This window comes from Pholis gunnellus, assembly GCF_910591455.1.
Source record: "Pholis gunnellus genome assembly, chromosome: 22".
In the NCBI taxonomy this organism is placed as follows: Eukaryota; Metazoa; Chordata; class Actinopteri; order Perciformes; family Pholidae; genus Pholis; species Pholis gunnellus.
In genome coordinates, this window is record NC_136549.1 from 13,398,892 (window position 1) to 13,418,842 (window position 19,951).

General features: G+C 39.6%; 3 protein-coding genes across 4 annotated transcripts; 2 read left to right on the forward strand and 1 right to left on the reverse strand.

The window, feature by feature from the left end:
* Positions 1 to 4,027: 4,027 nt before the first annotated feature.
* Positions 4,028 to 8,170, reverse strand: LOC306713728 (uncharacterized protein). 2 transcript variants are annotated; one of them, XM_079183540.1, is made up of 2 exons: positions 8,048 to 8,170; positions 4,028 to 5,178 (listed from the first exon to the last, which is right to left on the reverse strand). In XM_079183540.1, the coding sequence occupies exon 2, from the start codon at positions 5,011 to 5,013 to the stop codon at positions 4,285 to 4,287; it is 729 nt and encodes a 242-aa protein (XP_079039666.1). In that variant the 5' UTR covers positions 5,014 to 5,178; positions 8,048 to 8,170; the 3' UTR covers positions 4,028 to 4,284. The 2 variants fall into 2 exon arrangements, with proteins under 2 accessions (XP_079039666.1, XP_079039665.1); XM_079183539.1 differs by lacking the exon at positions 8,048 to 8,170 and adding an exon at positions 7,669 to 7,819.
* Positions 8,171 to 9,057: 887 nt separating this feature from the next.
* On the forward strand, positions 9,058 to 14,280 carry atp6v1e1b (ATPase H+ transporting V1 subunit E1b). The gene is made up of 10 exons (XM_079183946.1): positions 9,058 to 9,151; positions 9,273 to 9,335; positions 10,436 to 10,501; positions 11,228 to 11,337; positions 11,541 to 11,607; positions 11,717 to 11,806; positions 12,138 to 12,206; positions 12,336 to 12,430; positions 12,526 to 12,613; positions 13,536 to 14,280. Exons 2-10 carry the CDS (start codon positions 9,303 to 9,305, stop codon positions 13,596 to 13,598), a joined length of 681 nt encoding a protein of 226 aa, XP_079040072.1. The 5' UTR covers positions 9,058 to 9,151; positions 9,273 to 9,302; the 3' UTR covers positions 13,599 to 14,280.
* A 576-nt stretch (positions 14,281 to 14,856) lies between these two features.
* Positions 14,857 to 19,503, forward strand: ada2b (adenosine deaminase 2b; the record flags this gene model as incomplete). Its single annotated transcript, XM_079183405.1, has 9 exons — positions 14,857 to 15,157; positions 16,009 to 16,228; positions 16,331 to 16,541; positions 16,637 to 16,764; positions 17,603 to 17,693; positions 17,796 to 17,904; positions 18,021 to 18,178; positions 18,294 to 18,496; positions 19,416 to 19,503. 9 exons carry the CDS (start codon positions 14,857 to 14,859, stop codon positions 19,501 to 19,503), a joined length of 1,509 nt encoding a protein of 502 aa, XP_079039531.1.
* Between the last annotated feature and the right edge of the window lie 448 nt (positions 19,504 to 19,951).

Sequence of the window (19,951 nt, forward strand, 5' to 3'; positions counted from 1 at the left end):
CAGGTTTGTCAATATGGCTTGAAGGTCTCCTCAAACATTCATCGTCCACAGAGGAGGGAGTGCAGTAACTTTGATGTAAATAAAGTGTCTTGAATCGTCCAAAACTGTATTTATGACAAAATATCTGCTAATGAGATTCCCATCAGTCTCAACTATACTTTGTGTTTACTGCTAATTAGCTAATGTTAGCATGCTAACAAGCTAAAATATGATGGTGCACATGGTAAACAACTATACCTGCTAAGACATCAGTGGGAATCATAACACCTCAATGGTAATCCTAACATGCTGGTGTTTGCAGGTTCGCAGGCATTTGATCATAAATAAAGTTTTGACGATTAGACTTGATACGTTATTATCAAATTATGGGATCACCAAAGTTGCTGGACTTAAACCACTGGGGACGATGAACCGGTTAACCAGTTGTCTCTGCCTCGACCAGCTGATTAGGCCGGGTCTTACAAGCACCGGGATTCATAATAATGCATGCTAATGCATGCTAATGTTAGCATTTCATTTCAAGCCCCCTATGCTCAATTTCATAGAGCCGCTAGCATGACGGTTGTTTCATGGTTCAACTACCTGTTAAGGGCACTCCTCTCTATTCTATTGTGGTCTGTTTCTATTCCATTGGGTTGTTTTATTTCATTCTATTGTTGCGTTCTATTGTTTTTGTGTGTTCTGTTTTGTTTTATTCTATTCTATTCTGTTACATTCTATTGAGTCAAATTCTATTCTGATTGTGTTCTATCATATTCTGTTGTGTTTTATTCTGTTATCTTAAGTTCTATTCTATTTGCATTCTGTTCTATTGTTTGTTGAGTTTTATTCTATATTTGTCTGTGCAGTGTTCTACTCTTTTCTATTCTATTCTATTGCTTTTGGTATGTTCTACTTCATTCTCTTCTGCTGCTATATTGTTTATGTTGTATTCTATTCTGCTCTGTCATGTTCTGTTTTGGTCCATTATATTCTATTTTATTCTTTTCTCTTGCATTCTATTCCATTATGCGTTCTGTTGTTTTCTTTGTTTTATGTTCTGTCCTGTTCTATTTTATTCTATTCTATTTGACCTTATGATGTTTTGTTCTACTCTATACAAACATAAATAGTTCTTCAAATCATCACTTAGTATCTAAATTTCGCGGTTTTAAAAGTTTCGAGCTCTTAACATAACATTCCCTTTTTAATCACTTTCCTTCATTTGGCGATGGAGACTTTTTGTTAGTGGTAATTATATAAAAACAATTTATATAATACAATATAATTAGAAATAAATAATATATATTTTTTGTATATTTGAGACATTGGAAGAAACGTTTTCTTACATTTCAACATTATAGCCAACCTAACATCCCTGTATGCTTTAGTATGGTGCATTTGTTGCTCTTATCCATATATTATAATTTTGAGGGTGTCAATAAATCCATGTTTATTATCTGGTTATGTGTTGAGATGGAAGAGAGAGAGAGAGATTCATGTTTGTCCATGAAGGTGGTGTTTTCTGTCAGAGTAGACACACTGCAGCTTTATCTTTCCAAACAAAGAAGCACTTTCCTTCCTCTTCTCAATTCAATAGCTGCGTGCATTTTGGCACCGATGTGGGAACGGCAGGCTAACCGCAGCACAGTCTGCCCCATTGTTCTTCTTTATTTACTGGCACTCGATGAAAATCAAGAAGTGTCAAAGCCGCTGGTACACAATTAGTCTATCGGTCTGAATGCTGGTGTGACCGCAGAGTTATAATCATTATATATGAGATCATGTTCGTGTCCTCCGTGAAAAAAAGTTGCACAGTGTATTCAGACTGCTTCATTTGTTTTTGATACATTTACTTTTTTTTTAATCCCAGTGAAGCACTCTATTATTTTGGAGTGAAAAAATAATATATATTTACGTTTTAAAGAATATATACTGTACATAATACAAATTGCATGATTTTTTAAAAAGACAAGGGATTTAGCAGAATAGAAGTTGCTTAATTGATTACTTAGTTAAATGTTCCTGTTGTCCCTTAAGGTTGATATTGTTTTTGTTTGCTAAATGACTGGAATGATGCAAAGTGACGGAGCATTAAAACAAACAAATAAATGTATCAAATAAATAACTACTCTCCTGCTGTTTATTTCTTTTATGCAACACAGATACAAGCAGTTGCATGAAGTGTAAATGTATCTATTGGCTGAACATATTCTCTGGTAAAGTCTAACATGATTAGCAGTTTAATTTTTGTTGTTGTTGTTTTAGATATACAATAATGAATAGAAAGACCGTAGACATGAGTCACTACATGCTTATACTATTCCTTTGAGAGAAACAAGTTGTCAAGACCTTGAACTGTTTGAACAGGGGAGAATCTTTGCTGCATATAAAGGCTTAAAAGCAATATTTAAAGCCTTTATTTTCATTTTCATTTTTTAAACACAACCTTCTAATAATCACTGATAATTTTACATGATTTTTATATTGTGAAAATGGTCTTTTTTGTAATTAAATATCATAGGAAATATATACAGCAGTGCTTTTGTGTCACTTTGCCTAACAGCTTTTTACTGTTTGTTGCTTAGATTACCATAACTCCTGATATTCATTTGTGCAAAAATAATCAATTTACACTGTAGAGAAAAATAATCCAGTCAAACCTGCATCTCAGAACATTCCTAATGTTTGTCAAATAACTGTGTCACAAGGAAACAATTTGTTTTTAAAGGCAACGTTATGTCACTTTGGATTTTCTGTGCACATCCCTGTTAATATTCATTCACGAGTAAGGTGATAAGGTCGTGCAGACACAAGTACTGCAAGGGCTTAAAGAAATGCTGTTTGTGGAACAGACGGTCACACGTTGTGTGTAGGATGGACAAATGTCCCCCTGCTTGTTTCTTTAACCTGGTGTGCTGTATTGCGTCATCATAGGACTGTTGAGGGCCTCTTACACTCTCCGCACTGCAGGAGGAAGCATTGAGCATCCTGTTGGCCCCGTAAATGTCTTCTTGTCTTCCTTGAATTTTGGCGAACTGAGACTAGACTTATGAGTGCTGAGAGCATTCTGTAAAAGCATGGCGATACCTCTGGTTCCACCTTCAGGCCAAACCTCACTTTTCTTTTGGTTTATTTCTTTGCAGAGTGGAAACCCAAGAACAGCAATGTTTATTTGTTTTTACAATGTTTCATCCTTCCAATATTTTTTGTGTTTAATGATCATCACATCCTTTCCGCCAGCATGGCCATAGACTTTTAGTTGTATGTGTGGAGAAAGCGTTGCTTTTTCTGTCTTACAAACGCAACCGATTCACTATTGAAAAAGCTTCACATTAAAACAACGTGACTTAAGTTAAACCAAAGAAATGTCACAATACAAAAGTGTCCAGGAAATATCTGTAAATATTGAAATGTTGTCATTAATTATCGCAGTTTTTCAGTCTGGTGCAGCAGGGTATACCTGAGAAAGAGAAAAATAAAAATAACGGTGAGTAAGACAAATAATATTTTATTTATTAAATCAAAGATACAAAATTATTAATATATTTTTAAAGATAAACTTGAATTAGTGATAATCTATAATATATGTCTGTAGTGGATCACAAGTCAGACGCTCACACTCACCTTCTCTGTCCACGGTGAAGAGCAGCAGTAGAAGAATGGTTAGTAAAACTATATTTTAATTATAGAACAAATATACTAAATGCATAAACAGATTAACATTATAAAATACATTGACCTATTTCTAACTTTGCCTTTACATTATAGATTATTCTGAGTCACTTTATTTACATATCAGTCGCTCTTACTTACCTTTTTCGTCCACTGTGAACAGCAGCAGCTATTGTAACTTCATTCACTTTTTATTCACTGATATATTTTTCGCTTCCTGTTGCTGTCGTACGTCTGTGTGTGTGATCATGGTAACAATCCAACTGAGACCTGGACTGAGATTTCTATCCAGTTGATTTCATGCAAATTGAACACTGATATGAAACACCGGTGAAGTAATAACAGACACAATCACACAAAGAAACAATTCAAGTTTCAGGATTCTTTAAAATTCTACCTTCACATGATTTTACATTCCAGGTTTACATCTCAGAGATCAGATATTTACTGAATACAGAAAAACAAAGGCCATGAGCTGAGGTAGCACAAAACAAATCTGAATGTGTTCAATAGTAACTACAATACAAAGAGTTTGGGTGAGTAAAATCCCGAATTCAGAGAGTTAAGTGGAATATTTTCATTTGGAATAGATTAACCTGTGTTGAGAGGGTGATTCAGGGTTGAAGGAGACTACTTTCGGCAGTAGGCCACAGCACCGTATACCACTACTCCCACTACGGCGACCAAAGCAGCGCCTCCACACAGCAGCTCAGTGGAGCTCAGAGGTTTGGGAGTCTCGGGAGCAGTGGGATGTGGCGGCTCCGGCTTTTCTGGTGCTGCTTGAGAGGACTGGACTGAATGTTCCTCCACTTCCGAGAGGGGAATCTGTGAGAATTGTAGTTGCCTCTCTGACGGAGGCTCCGCTTCCACCTGTGCAAGGAAAGAAGGAGGTTGGAGCCCCTGAGTGGGGTAAAGCTCCTCAGCTTCAGAGCTTGTGGTTGAAGGGACCGGGGTGGACGTGGTGGAGGGGGGGTCGAGCTTGACGATAGGCAGAAGAGGCAGCGCCATCGGGGGAACCACCTGCATGAACTCTGCAGGCTTCTTCTTCTCCGCGCGAGGCTCCTCTGCTGACACCAGGAGCTCCTCAGTTTCTGGGGCGTGGAGGTCCTGCTCCTCCTCACTGAGCTCCACCAGCTCCCTTTCCCCACCTAAAACACTCATCACGCTCGTCTGCAGCTCCTCGTCGTCTTCCTCCTCCTCCTCTGTCCTCCTCGCCTTCTCTGCCTCCTCGAGCATCTCGGCCTCCTCTCGCTCCAGGTGGACCATGTCGGAGTTGAAGGAGTGGTTCTCCTCCCCGCCCAGAACCCCCCCGTCGTTGCTGTCCAGGCTCTTGGTGTCGTCGGGGTCCACGTCGCCCATTGTGGACCAGGACTCTGCCAGCAGGCTCTCGCTCTGCCAGGGTCCGGGACTCTCAGCATGGATCAGAGGCAGAGCAGCAGGGCTGAGGGAACCAGTCTCCCCACCTCCTCCATCCCCCCTGCTGGACTCGACTGGGGCCTTTCCCTCCAGAATGAAGACTGGCTGCTGCAGAGACAAGATAGATCACTTCAGGATTATGAAGTACTTGTAGTTTACTTGAGTAGTTTCATTTTGTACTACTCAGTTCTTCTACATTTCAGAGATTGATCACATTAGATACTGCTTATGTGTTAATGTGTTAATAATACAATAATATAATAACACAACACTGACAGGGACCTTTTCCTTTTCATACTTTAAGTAACAGCTCTCTTTACAGCTTACTGTACTCCAGTCTATACTGCACACTTGTGGTACAGTTGCAGTAGAGCAAAAAGGAAAAAGCTTCAGGTGGCATTTAATGGTGCATTCAAAATCTTGCTTTTGTATCTGATAATCAGAGAAATCTGCACTGGCAAACACATCATTCATCTTCCAGGTTTGTGGAAAAGGAATAGTTCGTCACTTCTTTGCTGTCTGGCCAAGAGTTAGAGGAGAACATTGATACCACTCTCATCCAGAAACTCTGCCAGAATCTTTTTTAAGATCTGGGTTCCTACAAATGTAGAACTGGCTTCAATCTAGAACCGGGGTTCAGACTTTAGAGTGCTCGTCCTGTAGCGCCTTGTTAAGAGACATATTCTGAAACCAGAGAAAACACAAGACTGACCACGTGTTGCAAACGTGATACAACATTACACGGTGAGAAAGTGTTGAGGAGATCTATTCTGGGGCTGGCATGGAAGCAAATACTGCAATCATGTGGAAATGTGGCACAAGGGGTGAAGAAGGTCCCCTTGAGACTGATTTAATGTCATCATCCTCAATCTGGAAAGTTTTCTTTCCAGAAATTAGGATTTTATACAGTTGAGATTAATGTCTTGTTAAGAGTTGATCTGATGGCATGACGGTGTTTCCGACATTATGAATGTGTCACTTCTTCATGTTCCTACTCTTGTCCGATTCTCACGTCATGTCAAATCACTGACATAGCTTCCACTCTTTGGAGACAGATGGAGGTGTAAATAGTGCCTAAACATAGTAAGATATGCAGGTCGAGGCTATAGATAGTCACAGCCGCTGCAATACGGAGCAGCCAGTGAGCAACTTTTTCCAGCCACGGCCTCACTGATGTCAATGAGAACACTGACCTGTTCAAAAATGTGGACAAGCATGTTGCAGATGAGTATTTATTGAAGCCACTATGTGTAGAAATATTGCTGTTTTTTTTGTTCGTAGAACAATGTGACGATTCTGGTGGAATTGTTTATTTTGATGCGTCCACCAAAGTCCAAAGATTTTCTAAATTGTACTCAGAGTGGCTTTTAATTGTCCCTCGATGTAACTGTGATTTAATTAAAACGTTACATTTTTAAGACATTTGGACTCGAGTCTGGGGTCATAATGAATCTGGTGACATCAACTTTCTGGCAAGTGCAACTTGATTTTGACTTTAAAGTCATAGTTTAACAGGAAATATATATATATTTGCTGAGAGTTAAATGAGTTAAATGAACCTGCTCATCAATGAGTCCACAACAACAGTTGATATTAAGTTTATATTGTGAACTGAAACACTATTTCTTTTGCAAACAAAGGAAAGCTAACCACCTTCCTGACTGTTACACAACAGTTTGGTTACTTTTGTGCAATGAAACCTTCTGCCTCTGACTCTAGCCAAAAAATCAATAAAAAGGCTTGGCCTTCAATAAACCTTCCCAGTACACAGCGAAGCCCTAAAGAGCTAAATCTCCTGTTTATTAATGCCGAGGTCTCTGTTTCAGCATTATACGATTTTTTTTAAAATGTTTTATTTCATGATTGAATCTTTTGTGTGCTCTCATGCTGTCATGATCAAAATCCGTTGTTGTGTTACTCCACCTCATCCAGAGTGAGCAGACTGAAACAGATGCCTTGCAGACGTCACTGATTTAATGGCCAACTAGCTGCCATGTTGTCTGACCCAAGCTGTGTGCCCCCGTAGACCTGTGCAGACTTCAATCCCAGAAACCTTCAAGTTTGCCACACAAACATTTTAAACCCTTCACCTCTGTCCCTGCCTTCAAAGAAACGAATCAACCTTTTGTACTCTGTGACCCCCCCCCCCCCCCTTTACTTACTGGCCTACTTAAGTAATTGGATTCCCATTAATCCTTTCCCAGCGATAACAGCATCGTGGTGAAGTAAATGATTGGGGAGAATTAGGGCACTCTGTATGTGCTAATGTGTGATGAAGACAGAGGGATTTCACAAACAAGAAAACACAAAAGGTCAGCTTTCAATGTCAAAATGGGAGAACTGGTGGAGATAAGAGAAACCAGCTCCTCATGGCAGCGTCTCTGTCTCTTGCAAGGTGAGATTTTGCCCTTCACAACACCAGAGTGAACCACAGTGACCCCTCTAACACGGACATGTTTACAGATCACACACTTTTAACAAAGCTCAAACAGGGGAAAAACATCTGATTTTGACTCAATGGACATTCTTCTTTCTTTCTTCTGATTTCAGACTTTGTTAAAACTTTCTGCGATGTTGAATAAAACCATCCTGTCATACCTGCGTCCTCGTGGTGCGGTGCTGAACGAGCTGCTAGATGAGAAGCAGATGCTGGAGATCAGAGCGAGGAGTTCATTCAGACACAGAGCCACCAAACAACAGATAGGCAGACATGCATGCTGTAGCTGGCACAGGACTAACAAGATGGACAAGCTGTGCAAAAGTCTCCCTCTCTCTCTCTCTCTCTCTCTCTCTCTCTCTCTCTCTCTCTCTCTCGCTCACCCACCCACCCACCCACCCCACTTCCCAGATACATGACATAACAGTTGGCTGGAGAGCAGTCAGTCGTGACTTTGCTGTGTGTTCAATATGAGAAAGATCAGTTATAATGTAAATAAAAAGAGAAAAAAACTAGTTGAACTCTTGAATCAGACTTTACCCGGTGTGTCCACAGTCTCTGAAAGGTCAACGGAGGTCAGTGGGTGAGCGTTTCATTCGGGTAAGCAAGTCTGTGGAGTTTTAAGTCCACTGTTCAAACAGCAGATGATCAGTCAGTCCACAGTGTGCTGCTGTGAGCCGGTGACACTGAGTGGAAAACTCACGTCAGATAGGAAGAAGAGCTATTTCTATAGTTGAACTTTCCGAGTTCTACTTCCCTCTACTGGTTAGATGTGTTACAAGACTGGAGGGATGCCAAGAGGCTTTTATATGTTGCACTTGCACAGCACTGACATGTATATTGTGTACATGTGCAGTGTTTTCGTAAGGAAAACAATAACTGGCCCACAACTGTGAAATTCCCTTCCTCCTGTCTTACATTCACTCATTTATTTCCTATTACCTGCTTTGTGTTCATGTGATGTTTTTGTTATTTATTTATTCAGTGTGGCTGTGGCGCAACAAGGCTGTAAAGCATACTACTACTAACTTAACATAGATAATTATTTATACACATTAGAAATTATTCAAAATACTGTATGTAAAAAAAGAATGGTCACTATATATGAAAACAATTAAGAATCATAGCCACTACTTCCTCATAGAAACATTTTGCACCAGATTACAGTTTAAGTTTGTAAATTTATAATTATCTATAGATGATTTTGCTATTTTTAAGGCTCAATAGTAAAAGAAAATAATACAATAAAATACAATAAAAGACGGAACAGCAACAAATAAACTGTAACAGCCAAAATTAAAATTAAATCTGGTTTCTTCAGGACCAGATTAAACATTTAAACATTTAAAAAAACAATGACACCATTAAACACAAGAGGATAAAACTGTATATTATACACATATAATATTTCAAATATATATATTCATATGCAGTACAACTAAATGAGCCATAAAATGACAAATACTACGCAAAACCTATTTTTTTCTACACTAGAATGAGCTCGTCTATTGTTCTAGCACCTGATTGGCTGCTGAGCCGGAAGTAAACATCACGTGACGTTGCAGATCACCTGATCCTCCGTAGACATCTTTACGAGTCACGACTGCAGCGATTAATTCATACCTCTTCGTCTGTGATTTTCGGGTAAATAAACACATATTCAAAGCTTTTATTGCACGATTAAAACATCCTTGTTGTTATTGAAGGTGTCTTTTATTTCCCAGTTGTTTTATTTTTTGTGTTTTGTCGTTATTTTTCCTCGTAGGCCCGCGAGGATCTTTAAAGAGCTGCAACCATGGCGCTCAGCGATGCCGACGTTCAGAAGCAGGTAATGAAGCGATTTAACCTTCAAACATGTCACCATTCATCAGTTACTCACCGGTAACGTTTAACGGAGTCTCTACGTAGCCAATCGTCTTATTAAAACACCGAGACGTGTTTATAATAGCTGTGATATGTGTGTGTGTGTGAGAATGACATTGAGAGAGCTGCAGTAGGTTAGCACCGACGTCAACACAAACAAGCTAGAATACGTTATTTAGGGTGATTTTGACTGGTGGCTGTGGTCGTAAAAATGCTCCTTAATCCGAAATAAACCGCCATTTTTAAGCCAGTGTTTTGGAAGCATAGGATGGAAGTTATGGCCGAGGTTCATATTTCCAAATGATCACATGATGAACACATGCCAGGGTCTGATGAGGAACTGGGAGTGAGTGTCTGTACACTGGAAATAACCTCCGGAAGGGAGAATGCAAAGCTGCAGAAGTCTATGGATGTGATTACAGTTTGGGTCTAGTGCTCATCACTGGTGGAATGTGCATTTAATTAAGAACACATTAGAGGTACTTGTACTTTATGCAGCTTTGTACTTGTACTCTCATATCTCAAGAGGGAAAATATTGTATTTTTTTTACTCAACTACATTCGTCTGACAGCTGTTACATTTTCATCCCCTTCGTGTAAAGTGAACCTCCAAAATTGGGGACTTAATTGTGGAATTAAACAGCAATATGAATCCAGAAACATTACAGTAAAACACGCTGACGCGGGACATTTTACTGCACAATCGATACATTTACTAAACGTTTCCAATGCAGGACTTGTACTTGTAGTGGAGTATTTCCACAGTGTAATATTAGTAGTTTTACTTCAGTACAGGATCTGAATACTTCTTCCACCAGTGACAGACACACTATTCACCACAGTGATAGAGTCAGCAGAGTCCGTTCACATCAGGGTGAGGATTCATCTGTGGTTTCATTAAGAGAGAGGTGACACGTTGCAGTCCTTAAAGTTCACACTTAAGAAGGAGCAATGCTTCGTGATGAAGCTGTGGGCATTTAAAACCCTAAACATGTAGGGGATGTGTTGTATTTTGAAGGAAGGGCAGTCGTCTTTGTTATTAATGTTTCTTCTTCCTGTCTACAGATCAAGCACATGATGGCCTTCATTGAGCAGGAGGCCAATGAGAAGGCAGAAGAAATTGATGCAAAGGTAAAATAATGTGGACGGACATTATTTATTATTAATTAGTCCTTTTTTAGTAGTTTTTGGGGACAATTTATTAGTGGAGTCAACAGTAGAGAGATGAGAGAAATCCAGAAAAAACTCATTCTTTGATTGATTACAAGTGAGTATAATGTTTTAACGTCCTCATCATTTCCTGGTTGAGACTCACCACTAGGGGCGCTAGAAGCACAGTAAGTGCTTCTATGAACGTGAGTCTGCTGGCAGATTTCACACAACGTGAACCTTTAAAATGTTCAATTATCTGACACCTGACATATAACTGACATTTTTATAACAAGCATTAGTGTCTCACAAAAATATGGCCTTTGTTTATTTATTTTTTATTTTACTGGAATAGGGTTTTTAATATTTTTTATTTTGATTATATTGCAAATTAGAGTTTATAATTTGTTGATTTAAATTTTCATGAGATTTGAAAATGTTGTCTATAAATTATTATAATTTATATTTTACATATTTTTTTTAATATTCCACATAGGGCCCAAACATGTCTCTTTCCAGGTTGTGTTGTTTGATTTTTTTTTAAATGACACAACACAAATTAATAATCCATTAACCCGGCAACTTTAATACAACAAATTAAACCTTAAAAGTGATCGATAGTTAAAGTAAAGATGAACCGATTACTGGTCACAGAAACAGTGTTGTGATGCAGGATTTCTGCTGAGTGAACTGTGTCTCCTCCTGCAGGCAGAAGAAGAGTTCAACATCGAGAAAGGCCGGCTGGTCCAAACTCAGAGGCTGAAGATAATGGAGTACTACGAGAAGAAGGAGAAACAGATCGAGCAGCAGAAGAAAATGTGAGTCATGGCGGGAAATCACAGGACGCATCAAGTCCTCCCTTCCTTACTCCGGTCTTTTTTAGGAACAAAGAAATATTTGTATGTGTGGCGCAGAGTTTCCGTGACTTTATTTAGCCTCTTCGTCCCACAATGACTCTTTTGTAACCTGCTCCAAACAGTCTAAAGGGCCCCAATGTGTGTGTTATTTGTCTACTTAACAGTCAAATGTCTAACCTGATGAACCAGGCTCGACTGAAGGTGCTGAAGGCCCGGGATGACATGATCTCGGTAAGCAGATCGTCTAACGGTCAGATTTTCATCTCCAGAAGAGACGTGGATTCTGTAAATGATACAGTCTGTAATTAATAGAAACCCCCGTGTGTATTTGTGCGCTCAGGAAATGCTGAGCGAGGCCCGCCAGCGGCTCGGTACCGTCGCAAAAGATCCAGCCAGGTATCCAGCGCTGATGGACGGATTGATCTTACAGGTTAGTTTTACACCCTCTGCTACTTCACAACCAGGTACAGCCGCGCAGTAAACCCTGTGTTTCTGTTATTTCGTCCACCCCATTCATATCAATGAGGGTACTAAATAGTAGAAACGTCCAACTCATTACAATTCAGCATCCTCCAAACTGACCTTGATTTCACACCAAAAATGTAACATTTTCACCTTGATGAAGGAGGATTGTTGCGTCAGACTGCTTTAGTTTTAGCCAGGTGTACTTAATAAACTGGTTTCTGAGCGTATATGTTCATTAAGAGGTGTTGATATCGAATACTGAGCATTAATGGCCCTTTCATAATCTTTCACATCAGGGATTATATCAGCTTCTGGAGTCCAAAGTGACTATTCGCTGCCGCAAACAGGACATTCAGATGGTACAGGTGAGTAAATTAGCCACTGTATGTTCATAATAACATTGTTTATCTATTTTAAAATCAAATTCTTTACTAACCAAATATATATCGAGTCAGCTCCTTCGAATCAGCTGAAATCTTTTCATTTTGACTCAGGCATCCATCCAGAGGAATATTCCGATATATAAAGCAGGTGTGAAGACCAGCATCGAGGTCCGCATCGACCAGGACAACTTCATCCCCCCCGACGTGTAAGAGGCGTCACATTTGATCATCGAGTTCAAACTTATTGGATGAGTATTTCCTCGATTTGATTTCTCTTGTTCTGGTGTTTGTCTTGCTTCAGCTCTGGAGGTGTTGAGATCTATAACGGCAACGGGAAGATCAAGGTGGCCAACACCCTGGAGAGCAGACTGGAGCTCATGGCTCAGCAGGTAGGGAAATAAATCCTCCTCTTCTTACATGCATCATAAACACTCTTTGATGATATTTAGCCTCTCTTTATTGATCTATTTAACTTTATTTTTCCATGTGAGGTGCTGCAAGTGACACATCAAATGACATATATACTGTTGTCTTCTATTGTGAGATACTCAGTGAGGCTTTCCTGGTTAAACAAAGGTCAAATAAAATTGGTCTAAAATTGAATTACCTTTTAATGGAATGGTCCGGTTGTTAACGAAATGAGATTAGCGTAGCTCTCACGTTAGCCCAACTTTACATTTTCTACACGAGGAACTAAAAGTGACGCCACTCGTAGCAAGACGGAGCGACAGATGTTTTATGGGTTTACATACAGGATGTTTGCTAGTTTCCTTGATTTATTGTTTCGTCTTATTGTTATATTATAAAACATTTTATTTACACTTGAAAAACACATTGAGTGTGCAGAGTTTACATCCTATAATATAAAACAACATGTAAGTAAAACACATAAATATAAGAACCTACGACAACTGTTAATAATACAAATTTTTAGTCTCAATAAGACTTTAATAATAATTCAAGAAAGTCAAATACATTATATTTAAAAAAATAGCAATTTCCTGTTAAATTGTTGTTCGACTTTCCTCATATTTATTTTTGCAGGTTTTTTTGTTCTAAATAGACCTGAAATTAGCAATCTATTAAATGATTGAAAGAAAACAATTTGCAACTTTTATAATTGATTTATTGTTTTAGCAAAAATGTCAAACTTTCCCGAGCTGCAGATTGTTAATTGTGAGCATTTTCAATACCTCCGGGTTTTAAACTTGTAATCACACAAAACTAGTAATATGAATACGTCACCTCAGGTTTTAGGAAAACAGTGCGAGTCGTTTTTGACTTATTAACCGCGTGTTTCTGTGTTTGCAGATGATGCCTGAAATCCGAGTGTCTCTCTTCGGTGCCAACCCAAACCGCAAGTTTCTGGACTAAATAGCTCCGCCGTATTAGAGAAACTCTCTCCTTTGTATTTTTTATTTTGTCACATGAAAAGTCATTCCTCTGTCTGTGAAACGAATTTCCGATGCAAAAGAGACGCGTTGTTGTTGTGTGATGTGTTGCTGTATTTTTCTGTGCATTGAGGGACGTGATGGACGCTGTGGCTCAGCGGCACAGATGTGCATTGTGGGTACTGCACAGTTGTTTACTCTGCTGCTCCCCTTCGAGGGTCTCGGTTTACTAGTCAGGGACGACGGGATCTGGTGATTGGCTGGATGTTTTACAGGTTGTCCTCCTAATTGGATCGTGACAAACACAGCATCCGTGTCACAGTTTCATTAACCTCTACCCGACATTACATGTCGCATGGGGCAATGTGTTGCTAATGGATGTCTGCTCCAACCAATTACAGAGAAAATGAATGGTGTCCTTGAAACGGAACTCATGACATTACAGAGTTAATTTATTGATGTGCGTTATTCTGTCATGAATTAAACGAGTGGGTCATTCATATCATTCCAGAGGGTGCACTGTATGTATATGAGGTTTCCTGATTAAATTATACGTATGCGTGTTTTGTTCTTTACTTTTTCCTTTTTCTTTTCTCGTTTGTGTCTCAAACTGATGAGATGTGATCTTGTGGAAATGTAAAACATAATAAAAATATAAATCATTACTATCACTCCTCTGCTTGGGCTCAAACAATGTCTTAACAATTTATTTTGCAATCATGCTTCATTCATTAGTTTATCACATGGTATTTGTTAGACAGAAATGCCCCGATTGTCCAGTCGCTCTGAGTCTTTTCGGAGACCGCCGAGTAGAGACACAGGACACCAGAAGCTCCCTCTTACTTGTAAGTATTTTATGGTTTAAAGTAGCTAGCGTTGCCTTCAAAATGTTTACTTTTTTAATTTAGTTTATATTAATGAACTGAAGGTCGGTTGTCACTTTCGGTCACTTTTCTTTCGGTTAATTTTTTTAAATCTGAAAGCAAAGCAGTGCTGAATAGGCTCTTGTCAGCACTATAATGCAAGTAGCAGTTTATCATGCTGACCTTAAAACAAGTCAAATGTATTGACCCACTTCTCGGAAAGAACTTTACGACCTCTCGTCCGAGGTAAAAGGACTTAAATGTCATTAGTGCATGTCTCACAGAGCATTTCTTTCTTTACAGCTTCAAATACAGCAAACCTGCTCTTGTGGCGGTAGTGTGATCATGTTCTAGCATCCTCCTGTGGCACATGAGGACATGGTGATCCAAATCTGCCAGGCTCTGCTCACTTATGTGACTCTCTTGTGGGTTGTAAGAGGGGCCGATGGGATGCCAGACCCTGCTCAGAGGGAGCTGCTGATGCGACAGGAGACGTCCAGACAGACGGGAGGCCGGGTGATACTGACGACGGCTGAGCAGAAGCTGGACGTTTACCTCCATCGTTTAATGGAGCGAGAGATGTCTGCTGCACAGTTCCCTCCTGCTATCCACTTCTTTAAAGCGAAGCCTCTCATCCAGAAGAGTCCAATCTTCAAACTGCTGCAGAAGATGCCGAAAGGTGATTTTACAACTCACAAGTGTGGATGAACATTTGTTTTCTTTATGGTTTTCCTTCAGTTAGCTGCACAGTTTGGCCACAGTGACATTTTATTAAGATTAAGAAACATTTGTAATCATAGAAGACCGTATTTTTAATCAGTTTTACAACAAAAACGCTTGGTTTAAAGAAGAAAGAAATAGACTCAGGCTTTCTGTGATGATTTCATGTAGCATTTTGTATAATATATGTTGTGGCTGGAAGCTTTGGATACGATTCAAACGGCCTCGCTTCATCTCCAGCATGATTTAATAATGTGTAAAACTACTAATATCACATGAGCATCTGCGAGGTCTGGTTCACTTGTAAAATGGCACTTGAAGAGACAAAAAGTGACACACACATGACCACAAAGATGCAAAATGTTTTGTTGAGAAAGACACAAACTACAAAGAGGTGAACAATTCCTCAAAGACACAAATGACTAGAAAAGGACAATAACTATAAAGCTACACAATACAAATACAAAGATATGCAAAACAACTACAATGTTACGCAAAATGGCTACAAAGAGACACCTTTTTTTTTCTCTGCAAAACTACTACGAAGGACACAAAGAGATTAATAAAAGGACTACAAATTAAGGAAAAAAGACTACAAAAGCAATGCAAAATGACTTTAAAGACACAAATTGTCTACAAAAAGACACACAACAACTACAAATGCACACAAATTGTCAAGAACTGATGAGGCCATTGTTTCATTATCCGTCCGTGTTCACAGCACCCAATAATAACCACGATCTTCATTTGATGTGACTGTCTAAGCTCAGCGCATCAGTCTGAGTTTACATCCGGTTGCTTTGACCACAGGTGCAGCCCTACACATCCACACCTCCTCTCTGGTCGGTGTTGAATGGCTGGTGAAAAACGTCACCTACCGGCCTCACTGCTACATCTGCTTCACCTGGGACAACTCAGTCCGCTTCTTCTTCTCCGACCGCCAGCCATTCCCTCGATGGGACTGCTTCTACTGGCAGCTGCTTGAGACCTTGAGAGCCAGAGTAGGAGACCCTACAGGCTTTGATAACAGGTTGAGTAAGATATCGGCTTCCCTTAAATACATTTTTAAGTCAAGATGAAGTGGGAGAACTTCACCCAGAATATATATTTATATATATATATACATTTTCAGTTTAATGCAGCACCTCACACTGTTCACCGAGGATCCAGATGGTGAGTACCCGAGCCAAGAGGTAGTGTGGGAGAAGTTTGAGAAAGCCTTCATCGCAGCTGCTGGGCTGATCACCCACGCACCCGTGCTGAGGGACTACTTCTATCGGGGTCTAGAGGAGCTCCTCCGTGACAACATCATGTATCTGGAACTTAGGAGCGGTCTCTCAAGGGTTTGCGATTGTTTTGTTTCTTCACACCTGATCTACAGCTTCTCTCTGCAGCAATGGTCGATCTGACATTTCTGCTTTTCCTTTGCGTGTTTCAGACGTATGAGCTTGATGGATCCGTTCACGATAAGGTCTGGACTCTGAAAACGTTTCAAGAAGTTACAAGGACATTTGTAGCAGATCATCCGGACTTTCTTGGGGCTCGTGTCATCGTTTCTGTGCACAGGTACTGATGAGGTTTCAACAAGACATGTCTCTGTGTTTGAGTAGTTTAGTTTATTTGATACGGACATCACAGTATTGTACATAGATATGTACACAGATGGTTTACTTTTAGTCATGATTTAATATTTCTAAAACAATTAAAGTTAAAGTCCAATTCAGTAGGCATAATTGCAACAATGGAAGAAGTACTCAGAGCCTCTTTCATTACCAGTGTTGTCAGCTAAATGTATCTAAAGTATTACAAGTACTCATTATGAAGAAAAATGCCGCCCGTGACTCGCATGATTGTTGATGTAATGTCACCGATTTTCACATTCAGTTACAGAATAAGTGGGTTGCTTAATTAATGAACAAAGTGGGGACCGTGTGCCATAATTTTAATGCTCTGACTATGTCCCCGTAGGGACAAAACTAATTCTGTAACTATAATAAATTATATCATCTCTTAATGACTTCCATTTCCTGTTTTTTGGAAACAGAGCTCTGGAATTATTACCAGGCCTCTCCACTAGTTTAGTACCACTGAACATCTGAGAGCAGTTGTATAACGTCTCCCATTAAATGTCTTTATGTTGGTGTTGGTAAGATGTTTTTCTGTTTGACAAACCGATTCGCCAGCTGGTATTATTTTGTCAAGCTACTTTTGAGCAAGGCACAAGTAGCTAGAAATACAAAAAAGAAGCACCAGAGTAGTTATTCAGAAATCTGCTGAACTTCCACATAAGAAGATAGGCATCTCATAATGTAAATGTTAATGTGAAATTACACACATTGTTTTTGGTTTGTGAGTCATATAGGGTCCTGATTTCTGTGTCTGTAATTGTTGCTGCTTTCTTCAGGGCTCTGAGTGTATCTGAGGTCAAAGCAGCTGTGAAAGAGGCCATTCAGCTGCAAAAGGACTTCCCAGATGTTGTAGTAGGATTTGACATGGTAAGAAGTAATCTGTCTTATTGAACCACTTATTGGACTAAAACATTATTTGCTGGGATAGTTTAGTTAGCTTGTCTGCGAGCTAACATTGCGGTTTTGCAGGTTGGCAGGGAGGACAGCGGGAGGACTCTTTGGTACTTCAGGGAGGCACTTTCTCTGCCAGCTGAACTGGGTGTCACGCTGCCGTATTTCTTTCACGCAGGGGAAACAGGTGGTTGGACCAAAAGCACAGCATACATCATTGTTACAAAAACAAAACGGAGCACACTTCTTATACATACATCTTTTGAAATATACTTTGATTCCACTTTGTATGCTTGCTTGTAGATGATGAAGGCACCGACGTGGATCAAAACATTCTTGACGCCCTTCTGTTCAACACCACGCGCATCGGGCACGGCTACGCTTTGGCGCATCATCCGCTTGCCAAAGAGCTTTCTAGAAAAAGAAACGTGGCTGTGGAGCTGTGCCCCATCTCAAACCAGGTGAGACAACCTTAAGTCTGCAAGTGCGATGAAGTCTGGACCTTTGGATTCAGCACCGGCGTGCCTGTCTTCATGTATATAAAGTACCTGAGTGTGTTTGACCTCTGACCTCCAGGTGCTGAAGCTGGTATCGGACCTTCGGAACCACCCTGCAGCTGTGCTGATGTCTGAGGGTCACCCGATGGTGATCAGCTCCGATGACCCGTCTCTGTTCGGCACCACGGGCCTCTCCTACGACTTCTATCAGGCCTTTGTTGGCATCGGAGGATTAAAAGCAAACCTGGGCACTTTGAAAGAGCTGGCTCTTAACTCCATCAGGTGACAATCAGTTGATTTGATCCCTTTCATGTCCGTGTTTTAATGTATTAAGCATTGTTTTCAGATGTATTGTCTACTTTTCAGGCAGCCATATGATCAAAGGTAATATTATATATTTTTTCTTGTCAACAAATCCCATGAAACAAAGAATTAATCCTACTAAAATTGACCTGTTCCTAATTACGATGAGCATGTGTTAGGATAATTTGAGATAGAATAAACTTAACAGCCAAAAAATAGTCACAACCAAATGCACTATTTACTCTAAAAACTAGGTGTTTTAGGAAATTGCCAATTTAATGCAAAATAATTTAGTGTCATTTAGAGCTCCGTCCTTGAGCCCATTTCACCAAGTTTGCAACGTTACACATTTGCTTTCAGTTTAACATATTGAAAACAAGCGACATACTTGTGACCCATGCAAGAGCATCAATTTGGAGATGTGATGCTTCCACAATTTGCGATTTCTGTAAAAGCAGTGCTCTCAAATTGCTTTTGTGAAAAGGGGGCCCTGAACGGCAACATTTTGAATTCCAAGAAACAATCAAATTCTCATTATCTTTTACACATATTTGCTTACTATTTGTCATTGGATGTTTGAGAAATTCAAACGGATTCTTGTTTGAAATTGTAGAAGCACAAGAATATTGTAACTTCCAGAAGAACCATAGGTGACAAAATGTTGATTTTGTGATTAATTGCCTCCCTTAAGCACATTTTAAATCTCAGCAAATTATCACATCATAAATTAATGGTAATCAAGGGCTGTAGGAAGTTGGAAAACGTATAGTATACTTTAATAGCATTAAAGGATGTGATTTCTAGTGTGTGGTGGAAATCCTTTTTATTTTTATCCAACAATTAACCTTTTACAAAAGATGTCATATCGTAGTTCAATGATGGTGTCGTCTGCCTGCAGGTACAGCTCCTTGCCAGCTCATCTGAAGGACAAAGGTCTCGTCATGTGGCAGAAAAAATGGGACGCCTTCATCTTTAATCATTCATGACAACCGAACTGAGTTCTTCTCCCACTTGAATGATAATATAAAGCAAACATCTACAGGCTTCATTGGAACTACTGTTTCTTTGTAATTGATAAACTCTCATAGGAGTTTCTGAACTGTTTTTCTGGTCTTGAAACAGCTACAAAGAAACGTAACGCTAGAGTAGCTTGCTGGTGAGAAATGCGATCCACATACATTCAGTCTGTGTAGTTCAAAGCGGTCCACATGCAATCTTTTTTCGTCATAAAAAACGATTTTCTTTCATAGCAAATGTTGACATTTTGTATTCAAAACCAAGAAAAAGGAACTTGCCACTCAATTGCAGCTCATATTTTAGACAAAAACAAGAATTAAATGAAAATATTTCACAACTTTTCTGGCTCAGTTTGACTCGTGCACCCATGTCGCCCAGTGCAAAATATAAACTCATCCCAGATCTTTCTCTGAGATG